This window comes from Micromys minutus (genome assembly GCF_963924665.1).
Source record: "Micromys minutus genome assembly, chromosome: 8".
NCBI lineage: Eukaryota > Metazoa > Chordata > Mammalia > Rodentia > Muridae > Micromys > Micromys minutus.
In genome coordinates, this window is record NC_137977.1 from 28,957,681 (window position 1) to 28,975,325 (window position 17,645).

The 17,645-nt window shown below is 36.4% G+C and overlaps 1 protein-coding gene across 3 annotated transcripts in view; it reads left to right on the top strand.

The window, feature by feature from the left end:
• Nucleotides 1-17,645, top strand: part of LOC308423358 (RNA-binding protein 27) — a 60,585-nt gene that overhangs the window by 33,307 nt on the left and 9,633 nt on the right. The window contains exons 9-17 of one of the 3 annotated variants that reach the window (XM_080920086.1): nucleotides 2,204-2,368; nucleotides 5,887-6,036; nucleotides 8,228-8,372; nucleotides 9,066-9,219; nucleotides 10,131-10,427; nucleotides 12,144-12,287; nucleotides 14,083-14,202; nucleotides 15,275-15,349; nucleotides 15,464-15,628. In XM_080920086.1, the coding sequence (XP_080776212.1) occupies nucleotides 2,204-2,368; nucleotides 5,887-6,036; nucleotides 8,228-8,372; nucleotides 9,066-9,219; nucleotides 10,131-10,427; nucleotides 12,144-12,287; nucleotides 14,083-14,202; nucleotides 15,275-15,349; nucleotides 15,464-15,628 (1,415 nt within the window). The remainder of the gene's footprint in view (nucleotides 1-2,203; nucleotides 2,369-5,886; nucleotides 6,037-8,227; nucleotides 8,373-9,065; nucleotides 9,220-10,130; nucleotides 10,428-12,143; nucleotides 12,288-14,082; nucleotides 14,203-15,274; nucleotides 15,350-15,463; nucleotides 15,629-17,645) is intronic. The other 2 variants (XM_080920087.1, XM_080920088.1) reach the window with 2 other exon arrangements.

A 17,645-nucleotide genomic window follows, 5' to 3' on the forward strand; every position in this document is an offset into this window, starting at 1 on the left:
ACAGTCCTATTAATAATTACCATTTTTACTTTAAGACCAATAAAAAGTGTTAAATTCTCATTGGTGTTTTATAATCTTAGATGCTGTGTCACTATTTATAAAGAGAATTAATTTTTGGCAAATAGAATATTAATATTGGACAAGCCACAATTGTGTCATTCAGACAGCTTTGTGAATTTTCTTCCATAGTTAAAAGCATACAATTTGATTCTAAAATATATAGGGAGGAGCAGGGAAGATGGCTCAGTAAAGTGCTTACAGTTCAAGTATGAGGATCTGGGTTTAGTTGATTTTGATATAGTTTCTTTAGTTTTCATTTTAAATGCTGTCGTTGAGGCAGATAAGTTTGGACCTTTAAAATTATTCAGGTTTCCTTTGTAAATAATGTAATTGGTAGTTTCCAAATAGCATAATTTGGTTTGTTCAAATAGAGTAAAGAGCTTTATGTATATTTTTAGTGTGCTTGGAAATTTGGGGAGCTGGAGAGATGGCTCAGAGGTTAAGAGCAATGATAACACTTTGAGCACCTACAGAGCAGCTCACAACGGTCCACGGATCTGGGGGGTATGCAGCACTCTGTTTTGGCCTGCAGAGGCACCAGGCATGCACCAGCTCTAGCTACTTTTATAAATGTTTGAGTCACATGTTGTCTATGGTTTTAAGAACTGATGTTGTACAAGCTTGCCCTTTTAGTCTGTAGTCTAGTTACTGATGATGTATACCAGGCAGATTTGTGCTGGATCATATATTTAAAGCCATCACATAGATGGCATGTTTCTTTTGTTTTTTCTTTTGAGCATTATGCTTCTTGGTTTGTTTGTTTGGTTTTTTTCTTCAATGAAAAGTCTCTGTAGTAGGTCATGATTGAACTATTCTAATGTTTGAGGTTGTTTTAAATTGCTGTTGCAATATAGTGATTGACTAAATCTTATAAGACACTTTGAAAGGATTGGTGTTAAATATGTAGTTGCGCCATCTGTTTTGCTGTGAACTTTTTTTCATCTCCTTTTCTTCATGTATGTGGACAAAGAAGATGGGAGATTTTAATCTTATTTCTTCTTACTACTATGAAACCAAGTGATAACTTTGTGATCAGCCTTATCAGTTTGTGTTGAAAATCTTAAAGGGATTTTGAAATTGTAAGGCACTTAGTCTCATACTAAAATTTTTCTAATTTTACTAGGTCTTATGTTGTAGTGAATGTCTGGCCTTGTTATATAAAATATTGACTAAACCTTATAATAAATTTATGTTTTGTATGTTGTTAGAGAATGGTATTGAATAGAAACCAAGGGAAGGTTTTGCTCTGTAATGCTTTGTCTTTTTCCAAGTGTGTGGTGTATGTACATGTGCTTGTGTGTTTGTGTCTATAAATGTAATCTTAAAACATGACTCCTAATATTCACAATCATTTTCTATATCCAGTATTGGTTTGTTTGTTTTTTTTTTTTTTTCATTTTTTTCTTTGTTATTGCTTTCTCTATGGTGATATCAAATTTTCACCACATTTTAAATTTTCTTCTAGTGAACATTTCTTATTCTTTGTGAGGCTATGGGTATGAAAATTTGTTTTGCATTTCTTACTGTTTTTTTCCTGGTTTTAGAAACAGGAGTATATTTTGTACAGAGTTGACAATTCACTTGTGATTAGATGGATATGTACATGACAGCCTTGAAATCTGTATAGCTCATTGGCTACTAGATTCTATATGGCCAATAGCTCAGGGTGCCTTTATCTTAACTCAGTTGGTTCGTTGCTCAGCTTTGGATAAAACTAGCATACATTTACTTCACTTAAGATTCAAACTGTAGAAAGCTAGGTGTGGTTTGCATACCTGCAAATCTCAGAACTTGAGCTATGGAGGCAATAGGATCAGGATTTCAATGTTAGCTTCAGCTATATTGTGACTTTGAGGCAAGCATGTATAGAACCCTCTCTCAAGAAAGAGACACAGACAGAGAGACAGGAGAAAGGATTCTTATGGGCAGATTATGCAATGCTAATTTCTTTGTACCTTGATGAATCCTAAACTAGTTGCATGTCTATGCTTTCTTGAGTTAGAATCTCAATGATGTCTTCTCTACTACTGTTCCTTTTGTTGTAATTTCTCTGTTCTTGGCTCACATCCTCAGGAAGTACACCATTGCCTCAGAGAAGCATTGACTCTCAATCCCAGCTGCCCTCCTATTCTTTCCTCTATAGGACAGCCCATGTATTCTCGTGAACATGGTGCTGCTGCATCTGAGCGACTTCAGTTGGGGACACCGCCTCCTCTGTTGGCAGCTCGTTTGGTGCCACCTCGAAACCTCATGGGATCCTCCATTGGGTATCATACCTCAGTCTCCAGCCCCACCCCTCTGGTCCCAGGTAAGCTTTGCTTCAGATGGCCATCCTCCTCACTGATCTTTTATACCTTAAACTGGTCAGCCTAACAGATGACCTGGCACTCAGAGTTTCTATTAAAGCTCTTAGCTAGAGTTATTTTCTGTTTCTCTGTTTCTTTGGTTTGTCCCTGGTGGTTGTTGATGATTAGGTCCTCTGTGTGTGTCTGTCATCTCTGTTGTCCTGTATGTTTACTTTCAGTGCCTTGGTAACAGTCACATCTTGCTTGAGGTAGTTTCTAATCAGGTAGATAGGAATATAGTACTTGAGTATTTTCTAGTTAATTACTTGTATATTTTAGGAAAAACTAGGATATTTTCTCTTTGAAATAAAGCCAAACATCTTCTTGTTGGTGGTGAATAAATATAGTTTCTCCCTTCTACTCCTTATTGTATGGACAGAATGTTCATAATGAATGTAGGGCTGTTGAAAATTATTTCACCCTATTGACATGTGTTCGGAAGATCTATGATGTGTTGTGTTGGTGTTTTGATGGTCTCTTTTTAAAACATGTTTGTCTTGTTAGTCTTTTGGATTTCAGTTCATAACTAACAAAAGGGCTCTTTAAAAATCGAACAAGGGTCACAACATTGTCCAGGTTAGTCTTGAACTTGGAATCTGAGTGCTAGGCTTTCGGGTGCTTGCCACCATGCCTGACCTTAATGTAAAACCTACATTTATTTGGGTTTTGTGTTCTCAGGGGGGTCATAGAACAAGGTCATTTGGTTGTGTGAATTTTGAACCTTTTTGTAGCCTCAACTATGGGAGTTTCTGTTACTACTAGGCAGTAATTGAAAACTGTGGGCTGTACTTTGTTGATTTGCTTAAAAGTTGAAGTAGCATTTATTTTGTTAATTTTTAGAGTTGGCTTCTGTCATAGTTAGGGTTACTATTACTGTGATGAAACACTATGACCAAAGAATCTTGGGGAGTAAAGGGTTTATTCGGTTTATGCTTCCACATCACAGTTCATTATTAAAGGAAGTCAGGACAGGAACTCAAACAGGACAAGGATCTGGAGCAGGAGCTGATGAGGTCATGGAGGTGTACTGCTTACTGGCTGGCTCATGATGGCTTGCTCAGCCGTCTTCCTTATAGAACCTAGGACCATCAGCCCATGGATGGCACCACCCATAATGGGCCTCAGACCCCCATCAGCCACTAATGAAGAAAATTTCTTACAGCTGCATCTTATTGAGGACTTCTTCTCAATTGAGGTTTCTTTTCAGTTAACTCTTGTATCAAGTTGACATAAAACTAGCCAGGACAGCATAACTGTGGAATCTGGAATTTGTTATTTTATCTATCATCTTCAAACTGTATTGCTTAGACATTTAACGTACTTAAATTTAATAAATAGATGGACCTATGCTTCATTAAAGCATGTTCCTCGCAGTAATAATTTTGTTGAGTTAACTTTTTAAAAAAAGGGTATAGGTTGTTCAGTATAATGCTTGCACCAAATTGTGAGGAACTAAATTTGAATCCCTAGCACCTTTATAAAAAGCTGGGCATAGGAGCACATGCCTATCATTCTGGCATGAGAGACTTAGTTGAGAGAACTTCTGGGGTTCACTGGCCAGCTATTATAGCTGAACATTCAATGAGATCCTTTATCTCAGGAAATAGATAGTGACGGATTGAGGGAAACACTGAGCATTGACTCTTCTGCATGTGGAAGACAAAAAGTTAATAAGGAAGGGTGTACAGCAGGAACTGGATTCAGTCTAAGCCAAAGAATACTCTGGCAGAGTAACTACTTAGATAGCACACTGAAATAGAGTTTGGTTTCATTAGGAAGCTTTGAGGCTGAATATAGTAAGCCTTGAGAATGAATGGAAATCTTGTAATAAGATTATCATTATGATAGTAATTTATTAACTTTCTAAGGAGAGAGCACAGATCGCCCTAGTGACTAATTTTCAAAATAATTTATTATAGGAAATCAGTTTTTAATCTGTTGATGTTTGTCTATACTACACCATGAGCTATTTTTAGAAGTGAAAGGGAAGAAAATAGGTGAAATGTGGACAAAAAGTCGCCTTGGCCAGCAGTGTTGGTACTGATACCAGATGTCTCCATTCAGTTGTTGTAAACTTAGAGCTGATGTTTTTTGCAGGGAGATAATATGCTCATGGAACCTGAACTTGGGAACTACAGTATTCAGGACAAGGTTTAATCTAAGAGGGTTGGCAGTGATATGTGCACCAAAGACTTTTCAATCCTTATTTAACTTACTTAGACAGGAGTGGCAGAGAGAAATGCTCTTAGAATTCAGGAAGCTCCTAAGAAAGATTGTTTGTTTTAAAGATTTTATTTTATGTGAGACAGAGTCTCACTATATTGCCTTAGCTAGACAAGGACTTAACCTTGTGGATCAGACTGGCCTCAAACTCACAAAGAACCACTTGCCTCTACCTCCCAAGTGCTGATATTAAAGGCATGTACTCCTTTTAAATTGTGTGTGCATGTCTGTGTAGGTTTATGCATGTGAGTACACTGGCCCACCCCCTCCAGAGGAGGGTATGAGATCCTTTGGAGGAGTTACAAGTGGTTGTGAACCAATTGACATGAGTGCTGAGGAACAAGTTGGGTCTTCTAGAAGAGCAGTGTGTTCTCTTAACCATTGAGCTATCTCTTTAGCAAGTGGATCACTTGTGAGCTTATACTCTGGGTCATAGAAGCGGCAGCCTAATAAAGATGTACTTGAACCTGATCTTGTAGTTTGAACTTTATATGAATCATTAAACACATTTTTCATTAAGAACAAAACAACCCACATGAATTGTAACATGAAAACCAGCGTCTTCAGTCTACCTTGCTATGATTTTATTTAGAGAGAAGAGGATATGTACCATTTGTATTTGTAATTTCTCTCAGAATCGCTTTTAACACTAATAAAAAATAGTTACATAGGATTATAATTTTAAAAATTATTTTTTTGTTTTAGAAAAAAGTATAAGAAATATGAAAAAGTACATTGGCGAATAATAGGGTGGTTTTAAAATAACTATAAATATGAAATTTTAACTTACCTAGCTCTTATTTGAAATATGCTTTGGATATAAAGCCAGCTATTCTTCCTTTGGCTTAAAAAATTAATCATAGATCATAGACATACCTAGAAATTACTGAGACACAAAGCTCAATCTTTGAATAAGCATGTTCATGTGTGCAAAAGTTGTTGATAAAGATATGTATAGTTATTGAAGATTGAAGTAAGTGGCTAATATACAGGGTAAACAAGACTGGGTGGATTGAGAAGTAAATGTCAGTGTTTGGATTGGAATGTCTCTATGTTCATGACAGTAGCACTGTTTGCTTTACTCCTAAAGGAGTGTCTGACTTAACTCACAGAAAAGTTATGCATTGATGGAGTTAAAGTTTTTGAAGAACACATAACTTGAACAGCTCTTTATTAATAGTAATGAAGGGATAGTTTGAGCACTCTCTGATTTGCTAAGTGTGGGTTTGTTTGTTTGTTTGTTTGTTTGGTGTATCAGATACATATGAACCAGATGGTTATAATCCTGAAGCACCTAGTATCACCAGTTCTGGTAGATCACAGTACAGACAGTTCTTTTCAAGAGCACAGACACAGCGTCCCAACTTGATTGGCCTCACATCTGGAGATATGGATGCAAATCCAAGAGGTGAGAATGCTCTTTTCTGATGATAAATGTTTAATATGTTATAGTTAATATTTTTGTGCTTCTAATCTCTTTTGAGGAAATCAGACTACTTATACTTTTAAAAAATACTATTATAATGATCTCAAAAATCTTTTAATAGCTTTGCTTCTAAATTTTATTTTAATAGTATAGTTAGAATATATTTATTTTAGATGTAAAAAACCATATTTTCAAATTTTTTTTTGGTAGGACTTCAGACCATTTTAGTTATATGCTGGGCACAGTGTTAGATAGAGTTCAGATAAAAGGTGAAATGGTTGGTCCTTTTTCCTCAAAGATCACAGGTATATTCTGCAGTTTGAGAGCTGTAACCCCAAACCAATAATGTTTCAAGCTTAAAACTGCAAGCAAATTATCATTTTATCAACTTACTCTTTAAGATTACAGCTATGTATACTCAGGCCCAGCAGCAATTTTTAAAAATCTGTGTAGAGGCAAGAGGATCAGGGTTGAAGATTATATAGCAAGTTCAAAGCCAGCCTGAGCCAAATGAGATCCTGTCTCAAAAAAAAAAAAAAAAAAAAAAACCCAAAAAACAAAAATCAATAAAATTTACATCTATCAGATCTATTTCAAAGTTTTAAAGACATAAACCTTAAAAAAAGATGAAGCCATGATAGTTGTGGTGGCTCTAACCTCCATTAAACACACTTTTAATTCCAACACTTGGGAGACAGGTCTCTGAGGCTAGCCTAGTTTACATAGTAAGTTATAGGCCAACTAGGGCCACAGAGTCAAATCTTGTCTCAAGTTGTCCCAACCTCTCCAAAAATCAAACCAAGATAAAATATAGACATATACCTTTAATGTGAGTTCATTTTCCTCCTTTCAGATTCATTAGAGTAAAATATGATCCTATATAAACATATAGCTAGGCACAGTGTCTCACTTTAATTCCAGTCAGTGCTCAGGAGACTGACACAGAGGATTGCTTGAGTTCCGGGCCAGCCTGGGCTACAGAATGAGACCCAATCTTAAAAAAAAAAAAAAAAAAAAAAGAAGAGAGGAAATAATGTAGTAATATTGCATATAAGAAAATCATTAGCTAGGTGGTAGTGGCACTATATTTAATTCCAGCACTCAGACAGCAGAAGAAAGTCAATTTCTTAGTGCAAGACCAGACTGATCTACTGGTCTACACAATAAGTTGTAGGAAAGCCAGGGCTCTACAGAGAAACCATGTATTAAAAAAAAAAAGAAAGAAAGAAAAAGAGGACAAAAGAAAGAAAATTCTTAGTGGTGAACATTTTGCTGGATCATGACCGTAGGCAGATAATAATTGTAGTTGTATTGTTTGCTCCTTTGAAAACAGTAATAGTTATATATTTATATTATGAATGTATATAAATTTATGCTATCTAATGTAAATGTCTTGCTCCTCAGACAACTTTCTTCAATAACTTTTTTGTATTCATTGATGGTCTGCTTTAGTTAACTGTTGTATTGAACTGTCTTTGAGGCTTTAAGCTTGCATTTTAATTTTTTGAATGTAAAGAATAGAGTCATGCTGGAGAGATGGCTCAGCAGTTAAGAGTTCTTTCAGAGGTTCTGAGTACAATTTGTTTCCAGCAACTACATGGTGGCTCACAACCATCTGTAATGGTATCTGATGCCCTCTTCTGGTGTATCTGAAGACAGCTATAGTGTGCTCATATACATTAAATAAATTATATATATATATATATATATATATATATATATTTTTTTTTTTTTTACAAAAAAGAAGGACTAGAGAAATGGCTCAGTGGTTAAAAGCTTTCCCAGAGGTCCTGAGTTCAAATCCCAGCAACCACATGGTGGCTCACAACCATCTGCAGTGAGATCTGATGCCCTCTTCTGGTGTGTCTGAAGCTACAGTGTACTTATATATAATAAATAAATAAATCTTAAAAAAAAGAGAATAATCTGTGGCTTTTCTTACTGATAGGCGTTTCTAAGAAGGAAGTGGTAAGCTAAGCACAGTTGTGCATGGCTGTAATCCTAGCCCTTGGCAAACTGAGGCAGGAAGTCAGTGATCTGCCTTTAAACAAAACAGAAATAGGAAATGGTAGTAGGTGAATGTTGTTCATAGGACCTTTTAACTTTAGATTAAATATTCCAAGCATTTGATGTTTCCCCAAAATTCATTAATGGGAATGTTTGTTTCCAACAGCTGCTAATATTGTCATCCAGACAGAACCACCAGTTCCTGTTTCAATTAATAGCAACATCACCAGAGTAGTCCTGGAACCAGAGAGCCGAAAGAGAGCCATTAGTGGTTTGGAAGGGCCACTTACAAAGAAACCTTGGCTGGGAAAGTAAGATGGTTTTGTTTATTAGAAATATGTAATTGATGCTTGCGTTGTTTCATTTGTGTTAATAACGTTTTTGCTAAGTGTGGTGGTGTGTGCCTTTATTCCAGTGCTCTGTGAGTTCGAAGCCAGCTGGGTCTACAAAGCGAGGACAGCCAGGGCTCTTACAGAGAAAACCTATTTAGAAAAATAAGCAAACAAACCATTAATTACTGCTTTTTCAAAGTCTGTTTCTCAGAGTTAGGGTTCCAAGAGGCATCTTTAGAATATCCTAGAAATTAAAAAGTAATAGGATATTCATGATAAGATATTTGTAAATTGTACCTACTCCTCACCCAATATTAAACATCACTGACATACCAGAAGTGACCAGAAAGAAAACATTGCTACCTTTGCAGATGTTGAAAAAAATACATGCTTGAAAATGAAAAATATATGGTTAAAAATGTTACTCTATTTGTTTTAAAGGTAGTCTGGCACCTGTGTGGCTCTAACATGCTTTAGTATCAGTTGTACTGTTTCTCTTTAAAATACTTCATTCTGTTTTCCTCTCCCTCTGTTATATTATAATGAGGGTTATGTTAAAGTTCTATAGTTTTTGAAGAGTGCCTAAACTTTACCTTCCTTGCTGATGATAGCATCTCTTGGCTACCCATAGGATGGGAGGATTAACTAAAGTTTCATCAATGCTTGTTTCAGACAAGGGAACAACAATCAAAGTAAACCAGGCTTCTTGAGGAAGAATCAGTACACAAACACCAAATTAGAAGTGAAAAAAATCCCCCAGGAATTGAACAACATTACCAAGCTCAATGAACACTTCAGCAAATTTGGAACCATAGTTAATATCCAGGTAATTTAATTTCATCAGTGACAGAGTGAATGTGTGCTGTGAGTTTTGGAAAGAATTCTTAGCAGTTAACCTTGATTAGAGGCAGTGGTAATTCCACCTTTGCAAAGAGTTGCAAACTCTATTAGATATTCGAGTGTGCATGTGTGTTTCATGGAATTATTTAGTTGAATTTGTTCTTGAGAATTCACTTGATTCTTTTCTGTAATCTTTTCCTGAAAACACCAGGCTAGTTCTTGTTATTTTTGTTGCTGTCATTCATAGGTCTTTGTCTGAACAAATGACTTTTTCCTGTGTATATTAATGTTATCTAAGAAACTGAGACTTTTGGTATATCATTCAACATCAAATCAATTGCAGTGATAATATAATCTTTTGATGTCTACTTGTTAGAAGTTTGAATTTATGAATTTGTAGTTAGAAGTAAGGATTTAATTGATTGTATTTACATGTTAGTTTAAATTTATGTCCTTTTAAATGTTTCAAACAGTAGGAATTTATTCTGTTGTAAAAGGCAGTTTGGCCTTTAAGAGCTGAGCTGCTTTTCCAGAGGGACTTGAGTTAAGAGGGTCCCAGCATCCCATATTGGGTAGGTCACAACTGCCCGTAACTCTGACTCGAAAGGGATCTAATGCTACTTGAACTAAGTTGCTTCAGAGGGATGCCTTCTTAGCTTGTAGACACCTGGTTTCTCACTGTCTTCATATGGCAGAGGGTGAAAGAGGAGGATGTGGAGACCATTTTTTTCACAAGGCCACCTTTACTAAAAACATTAAGGCTTCAATTTGAGTACCCTGTATAACCTGAATTTTTCCCTAATCCTGTTCTCCATTGAGGGCTATAATTTCAACATACAAATTTGAGGCACATAATTTAGTTCATAGTTTAAGTTGTTGCCATTATTTTCTTTAAAGGTTGCTTTTAAAGGTGATCCAGAAGCAGCACTCATCCAATACCTTACTAATGAGGAGGCCAGGAAAGCCATTTCTAGCACAGAAGCAGTTTTGAACAACCGGTTCATTCGAGTCCTGTGGCATAGAGAGAATAATGAGCAGCCAGCACTCCAGTCCCCAGCACAGATTCTCCTGCAGCAGCAACACACCCTAAGTCATCTTTCACAGCAGCACCATAGCCTACCACAGCATCTTCATCCGCAGCAGGTGATGGTAACCCAGTCTTCTCCCTCATCGGTCCATGGAGGCATCCAAAAGGTAATCATGTTTACTAATTAAAACTCTAGTGTCATTTCTCAGCTGGCATTTTCCAACTCACAGTCTTGACACCTTCCACATTAGGGTTTCTTGTGGTTTGATGTACAAACCAGTACCATCTGGTCTCCTGAGACTTGATTACTAAAGCAGTACAGATCCTTAGACCATACCCATTTTAATTCATTATTTGGTGTAGGTGATGGGGGTGGATATAAGCTAAAACTTGACATTGTGTGTCTTTGTTGATCCTCTCCACTGTATTTACCGAGGCAGGGACTCACTGAATCCTCAGCTTGCCAATTCTGCCAATCTAGCTGGTCAGGTTACCTTAAGGATTCTCTGTTTCTTCCTCCTAGGTACTTGGATTATAGGTGGCTTTCCTCCTGCCTGTGTGGCTTTTATGTAGCTGTGGGGACCAAAACCCTGGTTCTCAAAACTTAGCTCTTTACTCACCCCCCGCCCCCATCTTCTGAATCAATTTTTTGTGGGAAAGGCTTAGGGATCTGCCTCAAAAAGCTTTGCAGTGCCCTAAAGCTTAGAGAGCTGGTCTGAACAGGGTGATTCATCTGGCTCTAACCTGTTTAGCTTCACCCATAGGACAGTCTCTAGATAATGAGCTTTCAAAATCCAAATGTTTAAGAAGTATCTGCAGCAAGGCACGTGCACCTTCTACCTCTAAATTCTGAATCGTGAACTTCTTTGCTTTATATTAGAATTAGTCACTTCATCCTATCACTTCCCATGCAGACGATTTTACTCTTCTAAACACTGAAGTGGAACCTCCAAAAAACTAAGATTTCGTTTTGAGTTTTTGAGAGGAATTTTCAGTTTGAAGCTTAAGGTTGGCCTTCATAGGATCATCTCTCCTTACCTCAGAAGCACTGCACATACAGTTCAATTATTTTGTCTGGACAAGAATGAGGGTTTGAGTCTTTTTTTTTTTTGTCCTTGGCTCTTAAAACAATAAATAATGCCTGTTATATACATATTTCTTAGAACATTCCAGTGAAAATGTAGATGAAGGAAAGAGCTAGCCACTGTGCATTAGAGATATCCAGACATTGACAATAACTTCCATCTATATGTTACTTTTTTTAGGATAAATATGTTCTGATGAAAAAATAAAAACAAGCAGAATACCGAGGCAGAGATCTGTATGAGGCCCTCCTGTGCTGCATAGCAAATTCCTATCTCAAAACGCTGAAAAATACACACATGCATGTCATCTCAGTTCTGTTGACCATTCCTGTCCATCAGTATCCATGCCATACATTTTTGTTTGTGTAGTTTCATATTTGGAGCTAAATACTTGTCTAGGTGTTAGGTGAAAGATGGAAGAATGTAGCCTCAGGTTGTCTCATTTCACTGCTGTTTACACGAAGTTAAAACCTATCTTCCCAACATTGTATGCTAGAGAGATTTGTAAAAGTTATTAGAAAGTGTGTGTGTGTGTGTGTGTGTGTGTGTGTGTGTGTACACGTGTACTGTGAAACATGTATTTTTTGGGGGCACACTTAGCACAGGCTATATATTACCGAGCTCCTCCTAGCTGTTATGACATGTATTAGACATCCAAAACAATATGGATAAAACAACCATCTGTATGTTCATGGTGCCTTAAAGAATACAGTTTTACAGATAATGTCAATTGTAACCTCTATCGTTGTGTGTGTTTTAAAAGTTATTATCACATAGATATTTATTTTGTATTTGTAGATGATGGGCAAACCACAGACCTCTGGTGCCTACGTTCTTAACAAAGTTCCTGTTAAACACCGTCTTGGACATGCAAGTGCTAACCAGAGTGACACATCTCACTTGCTAAATCAGACTGGTGGCTCTTCTGGGGAGGATTGCTCGGTATGCATTCTGTGACTTCCATGCTTTTTATTCCAAGCCATTAAATATGGCACAAGAATTCATTGTCATCAAGATGTGTAGTCTCTTTCTCAACAGGGCAAGCATAACATTTGACCAAAGTGTACTTCCCTAATTTCTATAACTCAATTAGGATTTTACTGTTTAATTTTCTTTTATTTAGGGCTGTCTTAAGAATCAGAGAACCTTAGCTGTTAGCTGTATGTTAATAGGTAGATGTCCTTATTAGTCCATACCCTCCTGCCCTGTTCATGATCCTCCTGCTTCAGCCTCTTTAGTGCTGTCTTAAAGACATGTACCACCACCTCTGGCTCTCATTTTTCCTTTTAGGTATAATTAAGAACCTAGTAAGGCTTGGGAGATGGCTCTTAAAGGTGACATGAGTTTGGTTCCCAGCACCCACACCTGGCAGCTGACAGTTGCCTATAATATAACTTCAACTTCCAAGGGCCTCTGTGGGCAGAAGTGCGTGCTCATGTACAGACATAGATGTGTTCACATCTAACTAAAAACAAGTGATTAAGATCAAAAATAAAATCTCAATAACACAATGAAAGTCATTCTGTCACAAAGCCAAGTGCTGAAATGTCACTTACTTTTAGGAATATATCTAAGCCATTTGTAGTTATCATTACAAAGAGCTAGAAGAACTTGGAAAAAGAAAAGTGATAGGAGATAGACCAAAAAATAAGGTCTCTGTGACTACCTTAAGGGTAGCACATAATTTAATAGACCAGTGACACAGAACAGAAAGTAGACTCCATTGCAAAAGAATTGATTATATCAACCAGCTGGTATCGAAAATAATTTTCTTGATATAAGTGGGTAGCCATATAAAAAAATAAAATTACAAAAAAAATTTTTTAATTACATCATAAACCAGGATAAATTCTAAGTGGACTGACTTGAGACTTAAATGCTGATAGAAAAGCTAAATGATCCAAATCTCATGAAATGAAATTTGGCAATGTTTGGTAATATAATAAAATTATATGCACATAATATATAGTTTTTCTAAGAATCTGCAACAGAGATACACTGTCCAAAATGTAAAATACATATGTATAAGTTACAGCTAATTGTAAGCTCTTGGTAATTATAAAAATCCCCAAAATGCCTATCAGGAACTGATTTTTTTTAAATAAATTTTTGTTTTATTTATATAAGTACACTGTAGCTATCTTCAGACACAGTAGAAAAGGGCATCAGATCCTATTACAGATGGTTGTGAGCCACCCTGTGGTTGCTGGGAACTGAACTCAGAACCTCTGGAAGAGCAGTCTGTGCTTTTAACTGCTGAGCCATCTCTCCAGCCCAGGAACTGATTTCTTAAAATATAGTATCTCTATTCAGAAAAATGTGTTTAACTTTACAAAGGAAAGGTACATTTTATATGTACTGTAAAGTGGTTTTTAGATCATAATAAAATGAGCAAAACTTATTCAGCATGTGCCCGGCCCTGGGGTTTCATCTCTAGCATCATCCCACCCACCACAAGAAGAGAAAGAAACTGCTTTTCTTCCTTCAGTGAAAGAAAAAAAATTAGATGGGTTCGGTACCAGTAGGGGCAGGTGGATCTTATTGAGTTCAAGGTCATCTGGTCTACAAATTGAGTTCTAGGACAGCCAGGATTACCATCCCACTCCCCACCCCTGCCCCCAAACAACCTATGTCTCTAGAAGAAGCAGTTATTCTAAAAATGATTTTAAACATTTTAAAGATTTAAATTAATCATACTTACATGTTTATTGTTTTTGTTTTTTTGTAATTTCTTTAGGCATTTTCTACTCCAGGCCATCCAAAAACAATTTATAGCTCCTCAAACTTAAAGGCACCTTCAAAACTTTGTTCAGGGTCTAAATCTCATGATGTTCAAGAAGTTCTTAAGAAGAAACAGGTAATGATTTCCATTCTTCTGCCTGTTAAACTCTTGAGCACCTAGACATTCCTGTTGCTGTACAGCAGGGTGTGCCTTCTCCAGTGACGTCATGTGAATGATGAACAGCTCCATAAGAATGCTCCCCTTCAGTAGCCACATTAAGGATGTTTAGTAGATAGGTTTTGGTTCTGAGTGGTAAGCCAAGGGCCTTACACTAAAAACATAATCACTGAACCACTAATATTTTTACATGTTATATTTCTTTTAGGGTAAGGCCAGGTTAGAGACAGTATTTCTCTATGTAGATCAGGCTGTAGATCAGATTTCTGGGATTAAAGGCATACACACCACTTTTTTTTTTTTTTTTTAATTCAAGGAAGAAAAGCAGACAATTTTCTTCTTGGGGTGGGTGGGATGATGCTAGGAACGGAGCCCTGGGGCACATGCTGGATAAGTATTTTACCACTGAGCCACTCCCCCGGCACTGAGTATCTTCTAATTTCTTTTTTTAAAGTCAGATAATGTTTCACATAAGTATAACATGTTTATGAGTCATAAATCATTTTATATTCAAGCTGTTTACATAGGGATTTTCAGTAAAAACACATATTTATATATACTGTCTCCATAGAGAGGTTTGATTCCAGGACGGTAGAAACAAAATGTTCTAGGAAAATTTGTATTTTAAAACTTGAAGCTTCAGAAATAAGGGTTTGGCCTGTCATACTGGAAAGTCAAAACAGTTTGCTTTTCTTTAAAGATGCAAAGAATAACTACAAATCACAATTTACTGGGATTGTTGGGAAATATTGAAAGGTTTTATTTCTGATTTTAGGCTTTTTTGTTTTTAGACAGGTTCTCCTTGTATAGCCCCAGCTGACCTCCAATTCACCTCTAATTTGTGATCTTTTTGCTTTAGTCCTGGGCTTATAGACACACTCTAGCCACATCCCATGTGCCAGCTGCCACTTCCATCTGTTTTGATTTAGGGAAGAAAGTCTAGCTTAGAGAAGAAGAAATGAGTTGGGACTGTATCATTAGAGTTTTCTTTTTTTAACTCATTACCGGCTTCTTTGTTTACCTTATCTAGGAAGCTATGAAGTTACAGCAAGACATGAGGAAAAAGAGACAAGAAATGCTGGAAAAGCAGATAGAATGCCAGAAGGTACTCAAGGAATCCTTGCATGCTGGAATGTTGTATAAAGTTGATTTATAAAGTTATAATAGTAAGGCTTAAATTTGCTAAAAATAGACTTAGTTTTTCCTGATTATTTTGTAGATGCTGATCTCTAAACTAGAAAAAAACAAAAACATGAAACCAGAAGAAAGAGCAAACATAATGAAGACCTTGAAAGAACTGGGAGAGAAGATCTCACAATTAAAAGATGAATTAAAAACATCTTCTGCAGTCTCCACACCATCCAAAGTAAAGACAAAAACAGAGGTATCTGATTGCATTTCTTCCCTAGGAGCCTTACAGAACATCTATAATGTGCTTAGTACTTTGAGAGGGCGGTACAATCCATAGGCAGCCATTACAGTAGCTGGTAAAGTTACTGCTAGACCCAGTGGGGAGGGAGATCAGCAAACAGTTAGACAATGTGTGTACTGATGTCAGTAAGCTCTTTGAGAAAAGTTTAAAATCCTATAAGACAGATGTGCTGGGGTAGAACACAGAGCTGCATGCATTCTTAAACAGTTGTTTACCAGTGAGTATGCACAAGTACTAATGATCTGTTGGTTTTGCCTTTTACATTTTAAATGCCTAAAACTTTATTTAGTTTTTAGGGAAGATGTGGTTGTGTGGTTTTGTTTTGTTTTTTTTTTTGGTTTTTTTTTTTTTTTTTTTTTGGTCTTGGGGAGGTATCTTAGTTTATCTGTTTGGTTTGTTTGAAACAGTCTGACTCTAAAGCCTAGGCTGTATGTTGAATTTGTTATTTTCCTGCCTCAGGCTGAGTGTTGAGTTATGGTCATTACAGACATGTGCTATTGTAATATGGGATAATTAAAAAAAAAAATTTTTTTTTGATAGGGTCTCATGTATCCTAGGCTGGTCTCAAACTCATTATATGGCCAAGTATAACCTTGAACTTCTGCTTTTTTACTTGCACCTCCAGAGTGCTGATAAGATTAACACTTGTCATCACACCCAGTTTATTCGGTGCTGGGAACTGAACTAGGGCCTTGTGTATGCCCAGCAAGCTCAGCTACACCCTAGCACACATAACTTTAAATTGAATTTTACTTGTCTCTGTTAAAAGAGAAATTGATAAAATGTAAAATAAAAAGAAATATTTCCTATTTCAGCTATGTTATGATATCTTACTAGTTGAACACACTCATTGATTTCGACAAGAGTATAGATGTAACATGTTAAATAAAAGAATAATTAGAAATTCTGGATCCAGTTATACCTAATTTTATTGGTTTGTCCATTTTTTTTAAACCCCAGGAGAGCACTTGCTTTAAGATTTCATTGTATCATAGATATCTATTGGGACTTTTTTTTTTTTTTAGGTTAATTTTAGCCCTTGAAGAAATGGGAATAAGCTTATTATATATACATTAATATATAAACATATACAGTATATTTGAAATTATACTTTTATTGTTAATTAAAGAATAAATTATTGGGCAGCTGAGAGGACTCAATGGGTATGCTGCACAGCCTACGAATCTAAGTTCTTTTCACAGGACCCACAGGGTGTTAACTGCTGACTGATTCTCACAGGTTGTCCTCTGACCACCACAAATGTACAGCACCATATGTACATGCTAAATAAATACCTGGGACTGTTTACACCAGGCCTGTGTGTAAAATCAGGGAGGGTAACACACACTTAAGGGGAAAAAGAAGGCTTTGAAAAATACAGGTCCAGGAGATGGAAAAGATGATGGCTCAATGGTTAAGAGCAATTGCTACTCTTGAGGAAGACCTAGGTTTTGTTCTGAGCACCTACAGGACGGCTCACAACCATCTATAATTCCAGGTTCAAGGAATCCTGTGCCCTTTTCTTAACTCTTTGAGCACCAGGCACATATATCTAATCGTATAAAACACACACACAAACAAAGCTAAAAAAATATTTAAACTTGTAATTCAGATATATTATTATTTTTTTTAGTTGTGGCAGGTACACATAGAGGGTTTTGTGAGTCCTTCCTTCCTTCCTTCCTTCCTTCCTTCCTTCCTTCCTTCCTTCCTTCCTTCCTTCTTTCTTCTTCTTTCTTTGTTTCTTTCTTTGTTTCTTTGTTTCTTTCTTTCTTTCTTTCTTTCTTTCTTTCTTTCTTTCTTTCTTTTTTTCTTCTCTTTTAATAAAAGAAGGTTTTTGGATATTACTCAGGATGGCCACAAATTTGTAGGCTTTAGCGATCCTTTCAACTCAGGTTTCTATTCATTTTAAATGTGACTATAGGCATGTGTCACCATATCCAGCCACATGTGCCTTTTGCTAGAGAAA